The 17205-nt window shown below is 45.8% G+C and overlaps 1 protein-coding gene across 1 annotated transcript in view; it reads right to left on the bottom strand.

The window, feature by feature from the left end:
• Positions 1 to 12940: 12940 nt before the first annotated feature.
• Positions 12941 to 17205, bottom strand: part of LOC109897819 (fibulin-1-like) — a 42360-nt gene continuing 38095 nt past the window's right edge. The window contains exon 17 of the mRNA XM_020492414.2: positions 12941 to 13897. Within this exon, the coding sequence (XP_020348003.1) occupies positions 13758 to 13897 (140 nt within the window). The 3' untranslated portion in view covers positions 12941 to 13757. The remainder of the gene's footprint in view (positions 13898 to 17205) is intronic.

Genomic DNA, 17205 nt, shown 5'->3' with positions numbered 1-17205 from the left:
CAGGGTGTCGCCATAGCGTCAGGGTTTACAAGCACTATTCTCATAGGATTCCTCAATGGACAAAGTGCAAATACTTACATTGCTCTCTGCTGTAGTGGGGCTAATGCTTTATTTTCCTGTCCAAAGATTACAGTTGATCAAAACCTATTCAATATAATGAACCTTGACCTTTGACTCAGCAGTCTTGTAAGATGACGCCTTGTTATCCAGCAACTCACAGTATCCTTGGCGATAACTCTGCAGTTGTGAAACTGTAAATGTTTTCTGTATCACAGATGAATTGAACCAAATATGAATATTTACATAATGTATAGTCGATTTCATTTAAATTCATAATTTTAAAAGTTTACAATGTGACCTTTATTTGACTGTCAACCTTGGAATGGGCCTCTATGCTGCTTTCATGAATGCTGTTGATACAACCCCACACACACACACACACACACACACACACACACACACACACACACACACACACACACACACACACACACACACACACACACACACACACACACACACACATACGAATAGGCCTTTTACATTTTAAGAACCCAGGCTACAGAGAGAGAAAAAAGGCTTTGGAGGAATTTTTATAATTTTCAACAGACAGCCCTTTTGAAGTGGCATTTCCCATTATTGGCTATTTACAAACCTCACAGCCAGTATGTCATTTGGCATATGGTTATTTTCTTCAATAAACAATGTGCTTTTATTCTTATGAAGAACACATTTGTTTTAAATGTCACAGCGGGCAATAAAAGCAGAATAAATCTGCATCCGTAATAAATAAAGTCATGCTAAAGCCATCCATCCTCTCACTCCATCATCCCATATGAAAAGAGCCACTTTACAACCTGATGTCACTATCTATGTTAGGGTTGCTCACAACACTATGAACCACACAGACCATCTTCCATCCATCCCTCCCTCCATATGATGTGCGTCTAGTTAAGCCCAGCGAACGTCACTGTGCGTCTCTCCTCACAAAATAAGGAGCAGCGATATTCTTTTCAGGAGCTACAACAACAGAGAGACTGTGCTCTGATTTCTCATGAGTCCGGCACAACTCCCTACTCCCCGATGTGATTGATCCAGTGTGTACTCTGGCATCAGGGTGAGTTCAAGGCTGGTTGTAGGATGGTTAAGTCAGGAGCAGTAAGTTATGGAGGGTCACAACACGGGTATTTTATGTTGTTCTTTGGGGTCAAGGTGGATCCCAGTGGCTAATTGATTAACTGTCTATAACTCAAAACCACAAAGCATTTCATTGATCATATGAGAAGCGATATTGGGAGTGCCACGGCCGGGCTCCATAAAGGCCTAAAGAAGGAATTAGCTCCATTTGTATTGAGTTGGTTTACCACCATGGTAAAACAGTTCATTCCTGGTGAAAGCAGAAGACTGGGGTCCAGTGTGGCTCAGTTGGTAGAGCATGGCGCTTGCAACGCCAGGGTAGTGGGTTTGATTGACAAGTATGACAAACGTATGCACTCACTGCTGTAAGTTGCTCTGGATAAGAGTGTCTGCTAAAGGACTGAAATGTAGACAGTGTGTTGTGTTGTATATGTCTGCCATCTATTGGACGACTGTAGAAAACCCATGAGAAGATGGATGAATTGCATGTGCTGTACTGTTTAGTTAGATTGAAATTGATCTGTTGGGGGATTTTTACTCCAATCGGTCAACTCAGGTGTTATACTTACTGTAAATTAATTCAGGTTTACAAAACTACATTTCGTATTAGATACAACCACAGGGAATTAGGGCATCATATCACTGGGTGTCAGTCACTACGCAAAAGTGTCCAAAGTTGCAAGGAATATATCTGAATGAGCTGTCAACCAAATGTCTTATTTTTTAAATCATAACAATTAACCTGTCATCTTCAGAACGGATGAAAAACTACTGTAAGGTCTAGTAACTCAAATATAGATGAGGGCAGGACATTGGCATTCTGGTAGTATCCATCTAACAGCAACATTTTTGTGTTTTCTGTAATGAGAAACAGTGGTTTGCAATCTTGAGAAAAAATAAAGAAATACCCCAACATTTATTAAAAGAACTCACTTATATCCTATAACATGTGTTGCTGTGGTGGCCAGGGTCGGTCGCCAGGAAAAAGCGGGATCAGGCGAGTGCAGGAGTCAGCCCTAGCACGTGTCTCCCTGGGCTCTTGTGTCTGTCCTGGCTCCTGCCTCCGCCTTTCTTCCTACACTGAGTCCTCCAGACCGGGCATCAGGTCACATCAGCCCCCGCACCTCTTCCTCTCTCCTCCATGAGCCAGACACCACCATGACCACACACAGAAAGCCCTGACCACCACAGTGCCACAGCAGAGTACACAAACAAACAGGCCAAACCAGTCCAGTCCACACAGGTCTTCCCTGCTGCTCTGCTCCCCTGCCATTATGTCAACTCATCAGGCCCATGGCCCATGCTAGCTGGTTAGTCATAGGAGCTTCGTCTTGGCTTCGCAGAGGGAATCTGGCAAGAGATGTTTGCTCATTTGTCCCCACACATGTGTGTGGTTTTGTAGTGCAGCAGTACAGGGAGTAGGGACTGCTGCCCCAGCCTTTCTTACTGTCCAGACTATTCAGCTTGTTGGAATCTATCCTGTCCTCCTCCTCCACGTTATACTCTGTCCAGTACAAGCTGTACAGCCTATCATACTGTACATGTTCGGATATACTCTCTCGCAGTCCATCTTCAAATAGTCCCCACGACCTTTAAATAGTCCCCACGTCAGACGGTTTGTAATGTCCTTCCAGATTGGCTAAATGCCTCTACCTCTGTGGGCACGTCTTTATAGCTTCTTGTGTCAACCATTTTGTTTCACTGTGAACCCGCTGGTCCAGGGGAGAGGGAAAGTTACACACACACACCTTGGCTGCGGTCCAAACATGTAAAAGACACACCCTCCTCCACTTACCCTTGCCTTATCCCCTTGGGGGAATCCCCGTGGCCATCTTTGCTGCTTGTCCAAACCATTAACCAAACAAGGGAGATTGGCAGCGTAAAGCCCTCGTTTTTGATCGAGAGGGCGAGTGTACTATTCTGTTCACTCCGGGGGCTGAAACGGCCAGTAATTCAATTTGCAATGATTGTACATCCGCTAAGAAAAGTCAGCCAAAACTTAATACCAACATCAAGAAATCAACATACAAGTGTGAGTAAAAACGAATGTAAATAAGTTGGAAATTGTGGTACTAATGCACGAGTGCACAAACACATCTCGTAAAAGTAATGTGATGTTTTTGTTTGGTTAACTTTTGGAAAATGTAGAAATAACCAATTTTCCTTCAGATGATCCAGCTAGGCAGGCTAACGTCAGCTAGCTAGCTATTTCATTTACTAGCTATCATAGAGCAGATGTATATATGAATAATTATATAGCTAATTTAAGTAGACATATAAGCATATTATAATTAGATAGATTGGTACTGTCAAATTAACACCCAAGGTTAATTGTATTGTGTTCTGTGTACAACATGGTCAGGAGAGGAGACCAAAACCCGCATTAACCTTCAAGCAGCAAATGAGGAGTTGTTCACAGGGAAAAGGAATGCTGAAAAGCTGGGCTGGGAGTTAGTGGAACAGTGGGATGGGAGTCAATACTAATAACTTCAAATTAAACTTTTAACACAATAACTAATAAGTAATGGATTAGCAGTGCGTTATAGTAAATGTATTATATTGGTAACAATATGGCGTATAAGGAAAAGGGTGTGTGCCTTTCACACCAGCGGCCCGGTTTCGCTTCCCTGCCCTGCCTTGTCATTTGCTACATTGGTGTCTGAAGTGGGATGGTAGCCGTGAGCCACGTTACAATTTTCACCGATTGGTGCGATGCGGAGGGTGTTAGCCTTTTATGCCAATCGACCCGGATTCGCTACCCTGCCTCGAAGTTCCCTAAAATATAATATTTGTGCTGTCTGTTTGTTAATATGTATGATTAATTCATATGTGCAAATGCTTTGTCATTATTTATAGGACAATTGTTCAGAGGATGGTGCTGGAGGGAAGGCTCAAAGGTGGGCAGGCCTCAAAGAAGTGGGAGAATTTAAAGAATAAGTACAACGTAATAAACATTGGATGGGTCATGGAAACCTTGGTGTAATTGTAATGTCATTGTTGTTTTATAATCTGCTAACTCATTGCTTTTGTTCTCCAATATTATTGTTTCAATTAATAAAATATTGAACCCAACTAAGATTATTACTGTAAGTTACAAAGTTACATTTTAAGAGAGGCCACTGCTGAGAACTGGAGGTGGTTTAAACTACTGCATGAGACTATTTGAGCAAGGGCCTCAATTTCACCACCTGTCCTGATTGCCTAGTGCATTGTAGGTCCCTCCAACTCAGCAGCAACAGAGGTAAAGCAGCCCCCCCTGGCCCTCCACCCCAGGCCCCAGGGAGATCCCAGCAAACCCTCCCAATCTACCCCAGTGCAGCACGACAAAGCATCAGATGATGCAGACAGCCCCAGCACCTCAACCTCCAAGCACGGAGCCCACATAATAACCATTACGGTTAGGGAGAGTGAAAAGGATGAAGCCAGGTTCGCATGCCAGGAGCCCAAACAGAGAGGCTCATAGGTGTCCTAGACAAAATGGCATATAAAATGTAATGCAAAATGTAATGTAAAGTGTTGGTTCCATGTTTCATGAGCTGAAATAAAAGATCCCAGAAATGTTCCATATGTACGTATAAAAAGCTTATTTCTCTCAAATTGTGTGCACAAATCTGTTTACATCCCTGTTAATGAGCATTTCTCCTTGCCAAGATAATCCATCCACCTGACAGCTGTGGCATATCAAGAAGCTGATTAAACAGCATAATCTTGTGCTGGGGACAATATAAGGTCACTCTAAAATGTGCAGTTTTGTCACACAACACAACGCCACAGATGTCTCAAATTTTGAGGTAGCGTGGCATTCTGACTGCAGGAATGTCCACCGGAGCTGTTACCAGAGAATGTAATGTTAATTTCTACCATAAGCCGCGTGCAACATTGTTTTTGAGAATTTGGCAGTACATCAAGCCAGCCCAGGACCTCTGCATCCCGCTTCTTCACCTGCGGGATCATCTGAGATCAGCCACCCAGACAGCTGATGAAACTTTGCACAACCAAAACATTTCTGCACAAACTGTCAGAAAGTTTCAGGGAAGCTCATCTGTGTGCTTGTCGTCCTCACCAGAATCTTGACCTGACTGCAGTTCAGCGTCACAACTGACTTCAGTGTGCAAATCCTCACTTTCTATGGCCACTGGCATGCTGGAGAAGTGTGCTCTTCACAGATGAAGCCCTGTTTCAGCTGTACCGGGCAGATGGCAGACAACGTGTATGGCGTCGTATGGGCAAACGGTTTGCTGACGTCAACGTTGTAAACAGAGTATCCCATGTTGGTGGTGGGATTATGGTATGGGCAGGCATAACTACAGACAACAAACACAATTGAATTTTATCGATGGCAATTTGAATGCACAGGGATGTCGTGACGAGATCCTGAGGCCAATTGTCATGCTTTTCATCCTCCACCATCACCACATGTTACGGCATTATAATGGACGGCCCCGTGTTGCAAGGATCTGTACACAATTTCCGGAAGCTGAAAATCATCTTCATGGCAATCAATAGCCTGATCAACTCTATGCGAAGGAGATGTGTCGCGCTGCATGAGGCAAATGGTGTACACACCAGACACTAACTGGTTTTCAGATTTTTTTTTAAGGTATCTGTGACCATCATCTGTTTTCCTAGTCTTGTGAAATCCATATATTTATTTACATTGACTGATTTCCATATATGAACTGTAACTCAGTCAAATCTTTTAAAATGTTTAATGTTGCATTTATATTTTTGTTCAGTGTGATTAATGCCATTATCAATCAATCAATCAAATCAAATATCACAAAGTGCTGTACAGAAACCCAGCCTAAAACTCCAAACAGCAAGCAATGCAGATGTAAAGCACAGTGGCTAGGAAAAATTCCCTAGAAAGGGAGGAACCTAGGAAGAAACCTAGAGAGGAACCAGACTGAGGGGTGGTCAGTCCTCTTCTGGCTCTGCCGGGTGGGGATTATAAGAGTACATGGCCATTAAGGCCTGATTGTTCTTCAAGATGTTTAAACATTCATAGATGACCAGTAGGGTCAAATAATAATCACAGTGCTTGTAGAGGGTACAACAGGTCAGTATCTTAGGAATCAATGTCAGGTGGCTTTTCATAGCCGACCATTCAGAGGTCGAAACAGCTGGTGCGGTAGAGAGAAAGTCGAAAACAGCAGGTCCGGGACAAGGTAGCACGTCCGGGACAAGGTAGCACGTCCGGGACAAGGTAGCACGTCCGGGACAAGGTAGCACGTCCGGTGATGCAGGGCTGTTCTGTTCACTATTTTCAGTTTTCTGTCCTGCAAACACACACACAATTGACTGTATACATACAGTACATGAAAAATATTTTTTATATATAATTGTTAATAACACGTTAAAGTGTTTAATAGGAAGTCTGCATGTACATTTTTTTGACATGTTTAAACAACTAGAATAGTTTCCTTATACTTTCTGTAAATCAAGTTTTGCATACTGTTTAGGGAAAGACTTTTGCTGTTTCAGCATGACAATGCCCCTGTGCACAAAGTGAGGTCCATACAGAAATGGTTTTTCGAGATCGGTGTGGAAGAACTTGACTGGCTTGCACAGAGCCCTGACCTCAACCCAATCGAACACTTTTGGGATGAATTGGAATGCCGACTGCGAGCCAGAACTCATCGCCCAACATCAGTGTCGGACCTCACTAATGCTCTTGTGCTGAGTGGAAGCAAGTCCCCGCAGCAATATTCCAACATCTAGTGGAAAGCCTTCCCAGAAGAGTGGAGGCTGTTATAGCAGCAAAGGGGGGACCAACTCCATATTAATGCTCATGATTTTGTAATGAAATATAGCAGGTGTCCACATACTTTGGTCATGTAGTACTACATGGTCCATACCTTTCTGTATGGACCTTGGTTTGTGAACGTGGGCATTGTCATGCTGAAAAAGGAAAGCGCCTTCGATCAAACTGTTGCCACAAGGTTGGAAGCACAGAATGCTCTGGAATATAATTATATGCTGTAGCATTAACATTTCCCTTCACTAGAACAAAGGGGCCTAGCCCGAACCATGAAAAACAGCACCAGATCATTATTCCTCCTCCACCAAACTTTAAAGTTGGTGCTATGCATCGGGGCAGGTATCGTTCTACTAGCATCCGCCAAACCCAGATTCGTCCATCAAACTACTAGATGGGGAAGTGTGAGTCATCACTCTAGAGAATGTGTTTCCTACTGCTCCAGAGTCCAATGGCAGCAAGCTTTACACCACTCCAGCCAATGCTTGGCATTGCGCATGGTTAACTTATGCTTGTGTGCGGCTGCTCGGCCATGGAAACCCATTTCATGAAGCTCCCGACGAACAGTTATTTTGCTGACTTTGCTTCCAGAGGCAGTTTGGAACTCGGTAGTGAGTGTTTTATGGGGTACACTTTCAGCACTCAGAGGTCCCGTTCTGTGAGCCCTATCACTTCGCAGCTGAGCCGTTGTGGCTCCTAGACGTTCCCACAATAACAGCACTTCCAGTTGACTGACTTGTTGGAAAGGTGGCATCCTATGACAGTGCCACATTGAAAGTCACTGAGCACTTCAGTAAGGCCATTCTACTGCTAATGTTTGTCCTTGTAGATTGCATGGCTGTGTGCTTGATTTTATACACCTGTCAGCAATAGGTTTTGCTGAAATAGTCAAGTCCACTAATTTGAAGTTGTGCCCACATATTTTTGTATATATACTGTATCTCCCCCCTCCTCCTCAGTACCTTTAGAGCTGTCAGTGTAAACAGGCACTGTCCTGTAGACGGGCTGGGATCCAGTAGAGGCTTTTATCCTGTAGATGGGCTGGGATCCAGTAGATGGGCTGGGATCCAGTAGATGGGCTGGGATCCAGTAGATGGGCTGGGATCCAGTAGACAGGCTTTTATCCTGTAGATGGGCTGGGATCCAGTAGACGGGCTGAGATCCTGTAGATGGGCTGGGATCCAGTAGACAGGCTTTTATCCTGTAGATGGGCTGGGATCCAGTAGACGGGCTGGGATCCAGTAGACGGGCTGAGATCCTGTAGACGGGCTGGGATCCAGTAGACGGGCTGGGATCCAGTAGACGGGCTGAGATCCTGTAGACGGGCTGGGATCCAGTAGACAGGATTTTATCCTATAGATGGGCTGTGATCATGTAGACGGGCTGGGATGCTGTAGACGGGCTGGGATCCAGTAGACAGGATTTTATCCTATAGATGGGCTGTGATCATGTAGACAGGCTTTTATCCTGTAGATGGGCTGGGATCCTGTAGACGGACTGAGATCCTGTAGATGGACTGAGATCCTGTAGACGGGCTGGGATCCTGTAGACGGACTGAGATCCTGTAGACGGGCTGGGATCCTGTAGACGGACTGAGATCCTGTAGACGGACTGAGATCCTGTAGACGGACTGAGATCCAGTAGACAGGCTTTTATCCTGTAGATGGGCTGTGATCCAGAATACGGGCTGGGGTCCAGTAGATGGGCTGGGATCCAGTAGACAGGCTTTTATCCTGTAGATGGGCTGGGATCCAGTAAACGGGCTGGGATCCAGTAGACGGGCTGAGATCCTGTAGACGGGCTGGGATCCAGTAGACGGGCTGGGATCCAGTAGACGGGCTGAGATCCTGTAGACGGGCTGGGATCCAGTAGACAGGATTTTATCCTATAGATGGGCTGTGATCATGTAGACGGGCTGGGATGCTGTAGACGGGCTGGGATCCAGTAGACAGGATTTTATCCTATAGATGGGCTGTGATCATGTAGACGGGCCGGGATGCTGTAGACGGGCTGGGATCCAGTAGACAGGATTCTATCCTATAGATGGGCTGTGATCATGTAGACGGGCTGGGATGTTGTAGACAGGCTGGGATCCAGTAGACAGGATTTTATCCTATAGATGGGCTGTGATCATGTAGACGGGCTGGGATGCTGTAGACGGGCTGGGATCCAGTAGACGGGCTGAGATCCTGTAGACGGGCTGGGATCCAGTAGACGGGCTGGGATCCAGTAGACGGGCTAGGATCCAGTAGACGGGCTGGGATCCAGTAGACGGGCTGAGATCCTGTAGACGGGCTGGGATCCAGTAGACAGGATTTATCCTATAGATGGGCTGTGATCATGTAGACGGGCTGGGATCCAGTAGACGGGCTGAGATCCTGTAGACGGGCTGGGATCCAGTAGACAGGATTTTATCCTATAGATGGGCTGTGATCATGTAGACGGGCTGGGATGCTGTAGACGGGCTGGGATCCAGTAGACAGGATTTTATCCTGTAGATGGGCTGTGATCATGTAGACGGGCTGGGATGCTGTAGACGGGCTGGGATCCAGTAGACAGGATTTTATCCTATAGATGGGCTGTGATCATGTAGACGGGCCGGGATGCTGTAGACGGGCTGGGATCCAGTAGACAGGATTTTATCCTATAGATGGGCTGTGATCATGTAGACGGGCTGGGATGTTGTAGACAGGCTGGGATCCAGTAGACAGGATTTTATCCTATAGATGGGCTGTGATCATGTAGACGGGCTGGGATGCTGTAGACGGGCTGGGATCCAGTAAACGGGCTGGGATCCAGTAGACGGGCTGAGATCCTGTAGACGGGCTGGGATCCAGTAGACGGGCTGGGATCCAGTAGACGGGCTGAGATCCTGTAGATGGGCTGGGATCCAGTAGACAGGATTTTATCCTATAGATGGGCTGTGATCATGTAGACGGGCTGGGATCCAGTAGACGGGCTGAGATCCTGTAGACGGGCTGAGATCCAGTAGACAGGATTTTATCCTATAGATGGGCTGTGATCATGTAGACGGGCTGGGATGCTGTAGACGGGCTGGGATCCAGTAGACAGGATTTTATCCTATAGATGGGCTGTGATCATGTAGACGGGCTGGGATGTTGTAGACAGGCTGGGATCCAGTAGACAGGATTTTATCCTATAGATGGGCTGTGATCATGTAGACGGGCTGGGATGCTGTAGACGGGCTGGGATCCAGTAGACAGGATTTTATCCTATAGATGGGCTGTGATCATGTAGACGGGCTGGGATGTTGTAGACAGGCTGGGATCCAGTAGACAGGATTTTATCCTATAGATGGGCTTCGATCATGTAGACGGGCTGGGATGCTGTAGACGGGCTGGGATCCAGTAGACAGGATTTTATCCTATAGATGGGCTGTGATCATGTAGACGGGCTGGGATGTTGTAGACAGGCTGGGATCCAGTAGACAGGATTTTATCCTATAGATGGGCTGTGATCATGTAGACGGGCTGGGATGCTGTAGACGGGATGGGATCCAGTAGACAGGATTTTATCCTATAGATGGACTGTGATCATGTAGACGGGCTGGGATGCTGTAGACGGGCTGGGATCCAGTAGACAGGATTTTATCCTATAGATGGGCTGTGATCATGTAGACGGGCTGGGATGTTGTAGACAGGCTGGGATCCAGTAGACAGGATTTTATCCTATAGATGGGCTGTGATCATGTAGACGGGCTGGGATGCTGTAGACGGGCTGGGATCCAGTAGACAGGATTTTATCCTATAGATGGGCTGTGATCATGTAGACGGGCTGGGATGTTGTAGACAGGCTGGGATCCAGTAGACAGGATTTTATCCTATAGATGGGCTGTGATCATGTAGACGGGCTGGGATGCTGTAGACGGGCTGGGATCCAGTAGACAGGATTTTATCCTATAGATGGGCTGTGATCATGTAGACGGGCTGGGATGCTGTAGACGGGCTGGGATCCAGTAGACAGGATTTTATCCTATAGATGGGCTGTGATCATGTAGACGGGCTGGGATGCTGTAGACGGGATGGGATCCAGTAGACAGGATTTTATCCTATAGATGGACTGTGATCCTGTAGACAGGCTTTTATCCTGTAGATGGGCTGAGATCCTGTAGACGGACTGAGATCCTGTAGACGGGCTGGGATCCTGTAGACGGGCTGGGATCCTGTAGACGGGCTGAGATCATGTAGACGGGCTGGGATCATGTAGACGGGCTGGGATCCTGTAGACGGGCTGGGATCATGTAGACGGACTGAGATCCTGTAGACGGGCTGGGATCCTGTAGATGGGCTGGGATCCTGTAGACAGGCTTTTATCCTGTAGATGGGCTGGGATCCAGTAGACGGGCTGAGATCCTGTAGATGGCCTGGGATCCAGTAGACAGTCTTTTATCCTGTAGATGGGCTGGGATCCAGTAGACGGGCTGGGATCCAGTAGATGGGCTGGGATCCAGTAGATGGGCTGGGATCCAGTAGACAGGCTTTTATCCTGTAGATGGGCTGGGATCCAGTAGACGGGCTGGGATCCAGTAGACGGGCTGAGATCCTGTAGACGGGCTGGGATCCAGTAGACAGGATTTTATCCTATAGATGGGCTGTCATCATGTAGACGGGCTGGGATGCTGTAGATGGGATGGGATCCAGTAGACAGGATTTTATCCTATAGATGGGCTGTGATCCTGTAGACAGGCTTTTATCCTGTAGATGGGCTGGGATCCTGTAGACAGACTGAGATCCTGTAGACGGACTGAGATCCAGTAGACAGGCTTTTATCCTGTAGATGGGCTGGGATCCAGAATACGGGCTGGGATCCAGTAGATGGGCTGAAATCCTGTAGACGGGCTGGGATCCAGTAGACAGGATTTTATCCTATAGATGGGCTGTGATCATATAGACGGGCTGGGATGCTGTAGACGGGCTGGGATCCAGTAGACAGGATTTTATCCTATAGATGGGCTGTGATCATATAGACGGGCTGGGATGCTGTAGATGGGCTGGGATCCAGTAGACAGGATTTTATCCTATAGATGGGCTGTGATCATGTAGACGGGCTGGGATGCTGTAGACAGGCTGGGATCCAGTAGACAGGATTTTATCCTATAGATGGGCTGTGATCATGTACACGGGCTGGGATGCTGTAGACGGGCTGGGATCCAGTAAACGGGCTGGGATCCAGTAGACGGGCTGAGATCCTGTAGACGGGCTGGGATCCAGTAGACGGGCTGGGATCCAGTAGACGGGCTGGGATGCTGTAGACGGGCTTGGATCCAGTAGACAGGATTTTATCCTATAGATGGACTGTGATCCTGTAGACAGGCTTTTATCCTGTAGATGGGCTGGGATCCTGTAGACGGACTGAGATCCTGTAGACGGACTGAGATCCTGTAGACGGGCTGGGATCCCGTAGACGGACTGAGATCCTGTAGACGGACTGAGATCCTGTAGACGGACTGAGATTCTGTAGACGGGCTGGGATCTTGTAGACGGACTGAGATCCTGTAGACGGACTGAGATCCTGTAGACGGACTGAGATCCTGTAGACGGGCTGGGATCCTGTAGACGGGCTGGGATCCTGTAGACGGGCTGGGATCCTGTAGACGGGCTGAGATCATGTAGAAGGGCTGGGATCCTGTAGACGGGCTGGGATCCTGTAGATGGGCTGGGATCCTGATGGATGGCCCTCCTTCCTCCATTGTCTTTGAAGCATTTGGAGGCTCTGCCAGGGCCTCAGCCAAACTGATGAGTACAGCCTCATCGTTAGACAATTATCTGCTCTGTTCCACTGCTCTGTGTTATGTCCATTAGCCTGACTTAGAGGGAATAGAGTAGAGACCCCTTCTGGTTCAGTGAAAAACCTAATTGGGGATGTGGTCCCTGGTTCCTATGTACCCCTCCTCTCTCCACCGACTCCCCCTTTTTCAACCAATGTACCCATAATGAATTCTGTCCCACTTCTCCTTCAAACGTACACAAGTTAAATTCATCAACCAATCTGAAGCCTTCACTTAAAAACACACAAATAAAATGCTTCAAAGAAAAAAACAAGATGGTTTATTTAGTACCGAAACACCTTTCGCAATGTATACAGTAAGATAATGAAATGTAATGCACATCATTACTCATGGGTTAGTGTTACATTCAACTGTTGAATCCTCCAATGGTTTTTCACATCTCCATGTCTACGCATGCACTTTCAATTCACAATCACATTCTATAGTCTTGGGCATGACAGCATGCTTACATTATATGATACAGTTTATGAGTCTTCACGTCAAGTTCCGTAGGCCAGATGCATGCATCCACTCATGGCTTGGCTTGTTACATCTACTTATATTACAGGTAAACTTACTGGGAAGTGCTTTAGTTTCATACAATAACAAAAGCAACTAAGCAGCTAGTGGTCTGTTTATCTTCATCGAAAAGGAATGAAAGTTAAAAGTTATGTGTGTTGGTTGTATCAGGATATCCCTTTATTGGACCCTCCAATGGTATTCATATCCTTTTAGTTATACACCTAAATAATCTTCATGTTCTCCTCCATGCACTCAGCAATCTCCTTTCTCTTCATGCTAGGAGGGTAAAGTTATAGGACTGTGGTTGTACTGTGTGGTAGTAGTGTGTAAGTGGTAATACTTTATGGCTATGTGTGGTGGTGTTGGTAGTACTGTGGTAGAACTGTATGGCTATGTGTGGTGGTGTGGGTAGTACTGTGGTAGAACAGTATGGCTATGTGTGGTGGTGTGGGTAGTACTGTGGTAGAACTGTATGGTTATGTGTGGTTGTGTTGGTAGTACTTTGGTAGAACAGTATGGCTATGTGAGGTGGTGTTGGTGTGTGTCCTGTACTCAGAACCAGAACTCGGAGACGAAGATGTGGACGCTGACGATGTTCCGATGAGACACCACCCCAGAGGTGACGTAGTTCATAGCCAGCTTCAATACCATGTTCAGCGGGCCAATCAGAGGCTTCACTTGTCGGACCACACCTAAGGGAGACAGAGGGATAGTCAGAGAGAGAAGTGTACCAAAGGTATTGAAGGAGGATGTAAAGAGTGATGGCTCACCATCAAATTAGAATAATTTGGGGGTAGGAAACATTTTACAGGGAGTAGGAATGACAAGTGGTGGCAGGGATGGATAGATATTGTTTTCTTCTCATCATGTGCAGCAGTACTATTATTGGAATCTAGTGACGTGCTGCGCTCGTATACCATGATTTCTACAAGCATAGGTGACATTCAGGTCCAACATCTGTGACATGGGATGTTTGAAAAAATCTGTTTGACAAATATTTTGTTTGATTTCCATCCCCTCACGTGCAGGCTTTGATGTTATTGATCATAAATTGTTACTGAAGAAACTCACTTGCTATGGCTTTACATCACCTGCCATCACATGGTTGGAGAGTTATTTATCCAATAGAACCCAGAAAACGTTCTTCAATGGAAGCTTCACTAACATCAGATATGTACAGTGCGGTGTCCTTCACTGGTTTTCCTGGTTTTCACACATGATTTGCCACTGGTCTAACATAAAAGCTAGAATGACTATGTATGAGGATGATTCCACACTCTACATTTCAACACCCAAAGCCAGTGAGCTCAGTGAAATAAGGAGTTACAGTCAGTATCAGAATGGGTGATTAAAAATAAACTGGTCATAAATACATTAAAACTAAAAGCATTGTATTTGGTTCAAAACATTCTCTAAGACCTAAACCTCAACTGGAGTTGTACATAAAGGGTGTGACCATTGAGCAATTTGAGAAAGCTATACTCGTAGGAGTGACATTGCATGGTCAATTATCATGGTCAAATCATATTGACAAAGTTGTTGTGAAGATGGGGAGAGGTATGTCTGTTATAAAAAAATATGCTCTGTGTTTTTGACACCAAATTAACTGTACTAGTTGTTCAGGTTATGGTCTTCCATCTTGATTATTGTCCAGTAATATGGTCAAGTGCAGCACAGAAAGACCTAGCAAAGCAGCAGCTGGTTCAACACAGAGCAGCACACCTTGCATTTAACTGCACATACAGACCAACATCAACAACATACATGCCAGTCTTTCCTGGTTGATGGTTTACAAGAGATTAACTGCTTCTCTTCTAGTTTGTATGATAAGTATTACTGTGACAAAAATTCCAGATTGTCTGCATAATGAAATAACATTCAGCTCAGACACCCATACATACCCCACAAGACATGCCACCAGGGGTCTCTTCAGACACCCATACATACCCCACAAGACATGCCACCAGGGGTCTCTTCAGACACCCATACATACCCCACAAGACATGCCACCAGGGGTCTCTTCAGACACCCATACATACCCCACAAGACAGTCTTCAAGTCCAAAACGAATTCATGGCAAAGCGCAGTATTATACAGAGCCATGATCGCATGGAACTCCCTTACATCTCTAATTACTCAAGAAAAACAGCTAAATTACCGTTAAAAAAAAGAGTTAACAACATTTCATGGACTGGCAAGGACTGTAAGGGGATGCACAGAGACACTCTAACACACACATGATTTGTTAAGTTGTTTGTATATCAGTGTTTTTTGTTACTTGTCATGTTGTGTTTTTTGTGTACTCCAGAAAGAATAGCTGCTGCTTCTGCAAAAGCTAATCGGGATCCAAATAAACCAATAAACCAATAAACCTCATATGATGAGAGGAATGTCAAACCTCTTCATGTGAATCTGGCTTTTAATTCTCTCCTCCATCCTTCTCTCCCTCCATCCATCCACCCGTCCCCACCTTCCTCCTTCCACCCTTCCCTGGAGGACAAGAGAGAGAGCGAGAGACTCTCCTGTCACCGTAACAACGTGGGGAAAACACACCATGACCACTGCTGACTGAGACCCAAGAATGACCGAATGCACATGGAATTTGTTGGAAGCTCTTTTTAAGTGAACATGCGATTACAGGGTGAAAGAACGACACTGTTTATCCAGGCTGTCAGCGGGCCCTTTTCTCTGTAGAGGGCTGGTGACATTTCAGCTCAGTCTTGTTTGAACAGCCATCGTCCAGCGTGCAGCCAGGCAGCACAATCACTGCACTGTCCATTCCCTGTTTTCACTGTTGTCTTTCTCTCTCTTGTTCTCTCTCTCTTGTTCTCTTCTTTCTGTTTCTCACACACAGGGAGACAGGTATTAAATTAAGTAGGTATTGGTCTCAAAGTACTAAATGATATTGAATGCTATAAAGTCCATCAAAACTACAGCACAATGAATCATCTTAAATGAAATCAACAAGATGTCACGGCATCATTCAATGTGATCCATGGAATGCCTTTGTCCACAATTGTCATAAACCAGTGATATTTTGTTATGTTCACCATGCATGTTCATGCAAACTATACTAGCTGGTTTCTGCAAAATGTCCTCTGGGATGGACACTGACATGGTTTGATGCTAGAATCAAGATCCTCTCTCCCATTCTTTTCTCTTCTCCTCTCTTCCCTTCTCCCTGTCTCCTCTTCCCTTCTCTTCTCTTCCTGAGGGGGCCTGCCTGATGTTTGTGGCACCATCTTTGTGGCCCGTGAGGGTAAATTAGTCCCATGTGTTGGATGATGGGAAGCGGAGCAGTCTCAGTCACGCAATACAGCCATGGAGGCAGGCAGGCATTTTTTCAGGGATCCATCTTTAGGATTCAGTTAGAGGAGCTCAACCAGAGTCAGTCTCACTGAGCCTCCCCTCTCATTCCTTCTTCCCTCACCCGTCTCCCAGTCAGTCTGGATCCCTGTGGCCACACAGAAGATTCCAGAAGATTCCAAGAGATAAACGCCTGAAGAGTGTGGAATAGGACCCTTTTTAATAGGGTTGCCCCCTTGTTTTGGTGTTTTGGGACTCTGTTGCATAGTGACACAGGGCTGAAGGGCTGAGGGGAGGGGGACGAGGGTTTTATTGTTTCCTAACCGTCAGCACCATCAGAGGAGAAACCTATACATGAACTCAATGGCAGTAATGTTCAGAAAAGTAAAGGACATGGAAAAACAGATTGGGGCTTGCGTATGAAAAAACAATATCATCATCACTAGCAAATGAAGGTGTCATGCTGATCGGTAATATGGCGCCATATATTCACTCAATACAGAGAGATCATTCAGACATAAAGTTGACTGAGTTTGGAGTTGTGGTCCACTGCATGTGAGTAGTTGACATGCAACAAGATATACTACCAATGCAATATATGCACTGCGTGAGATGCCTGTGAAGCAACAGTTCATAAAGTTCAAATTCGTTCATGTAACTTCGAAGTAAATCAGTTCACAGAAGACCCAATGAA

Source organism: Oncorhynchus kisutch, linkage group LG10 (assembly GCF_002021735.2).
Source record: "Oncorhynchus kisutch isolate 150728-3 linkage group LG10, Okis_V2, whole genome shotgun sequence".
NCBI lineage: Eukaryota > Metazoa > Chordata > Actinopteri > Salmoniformes > Salmonidae > Oncorhynchus > Oncorhynchus kisutch.
Note: the sequence above shows the minus strand (reverse complement) of the source record. Positions and strands in the feature narration are given on the sequence as shown.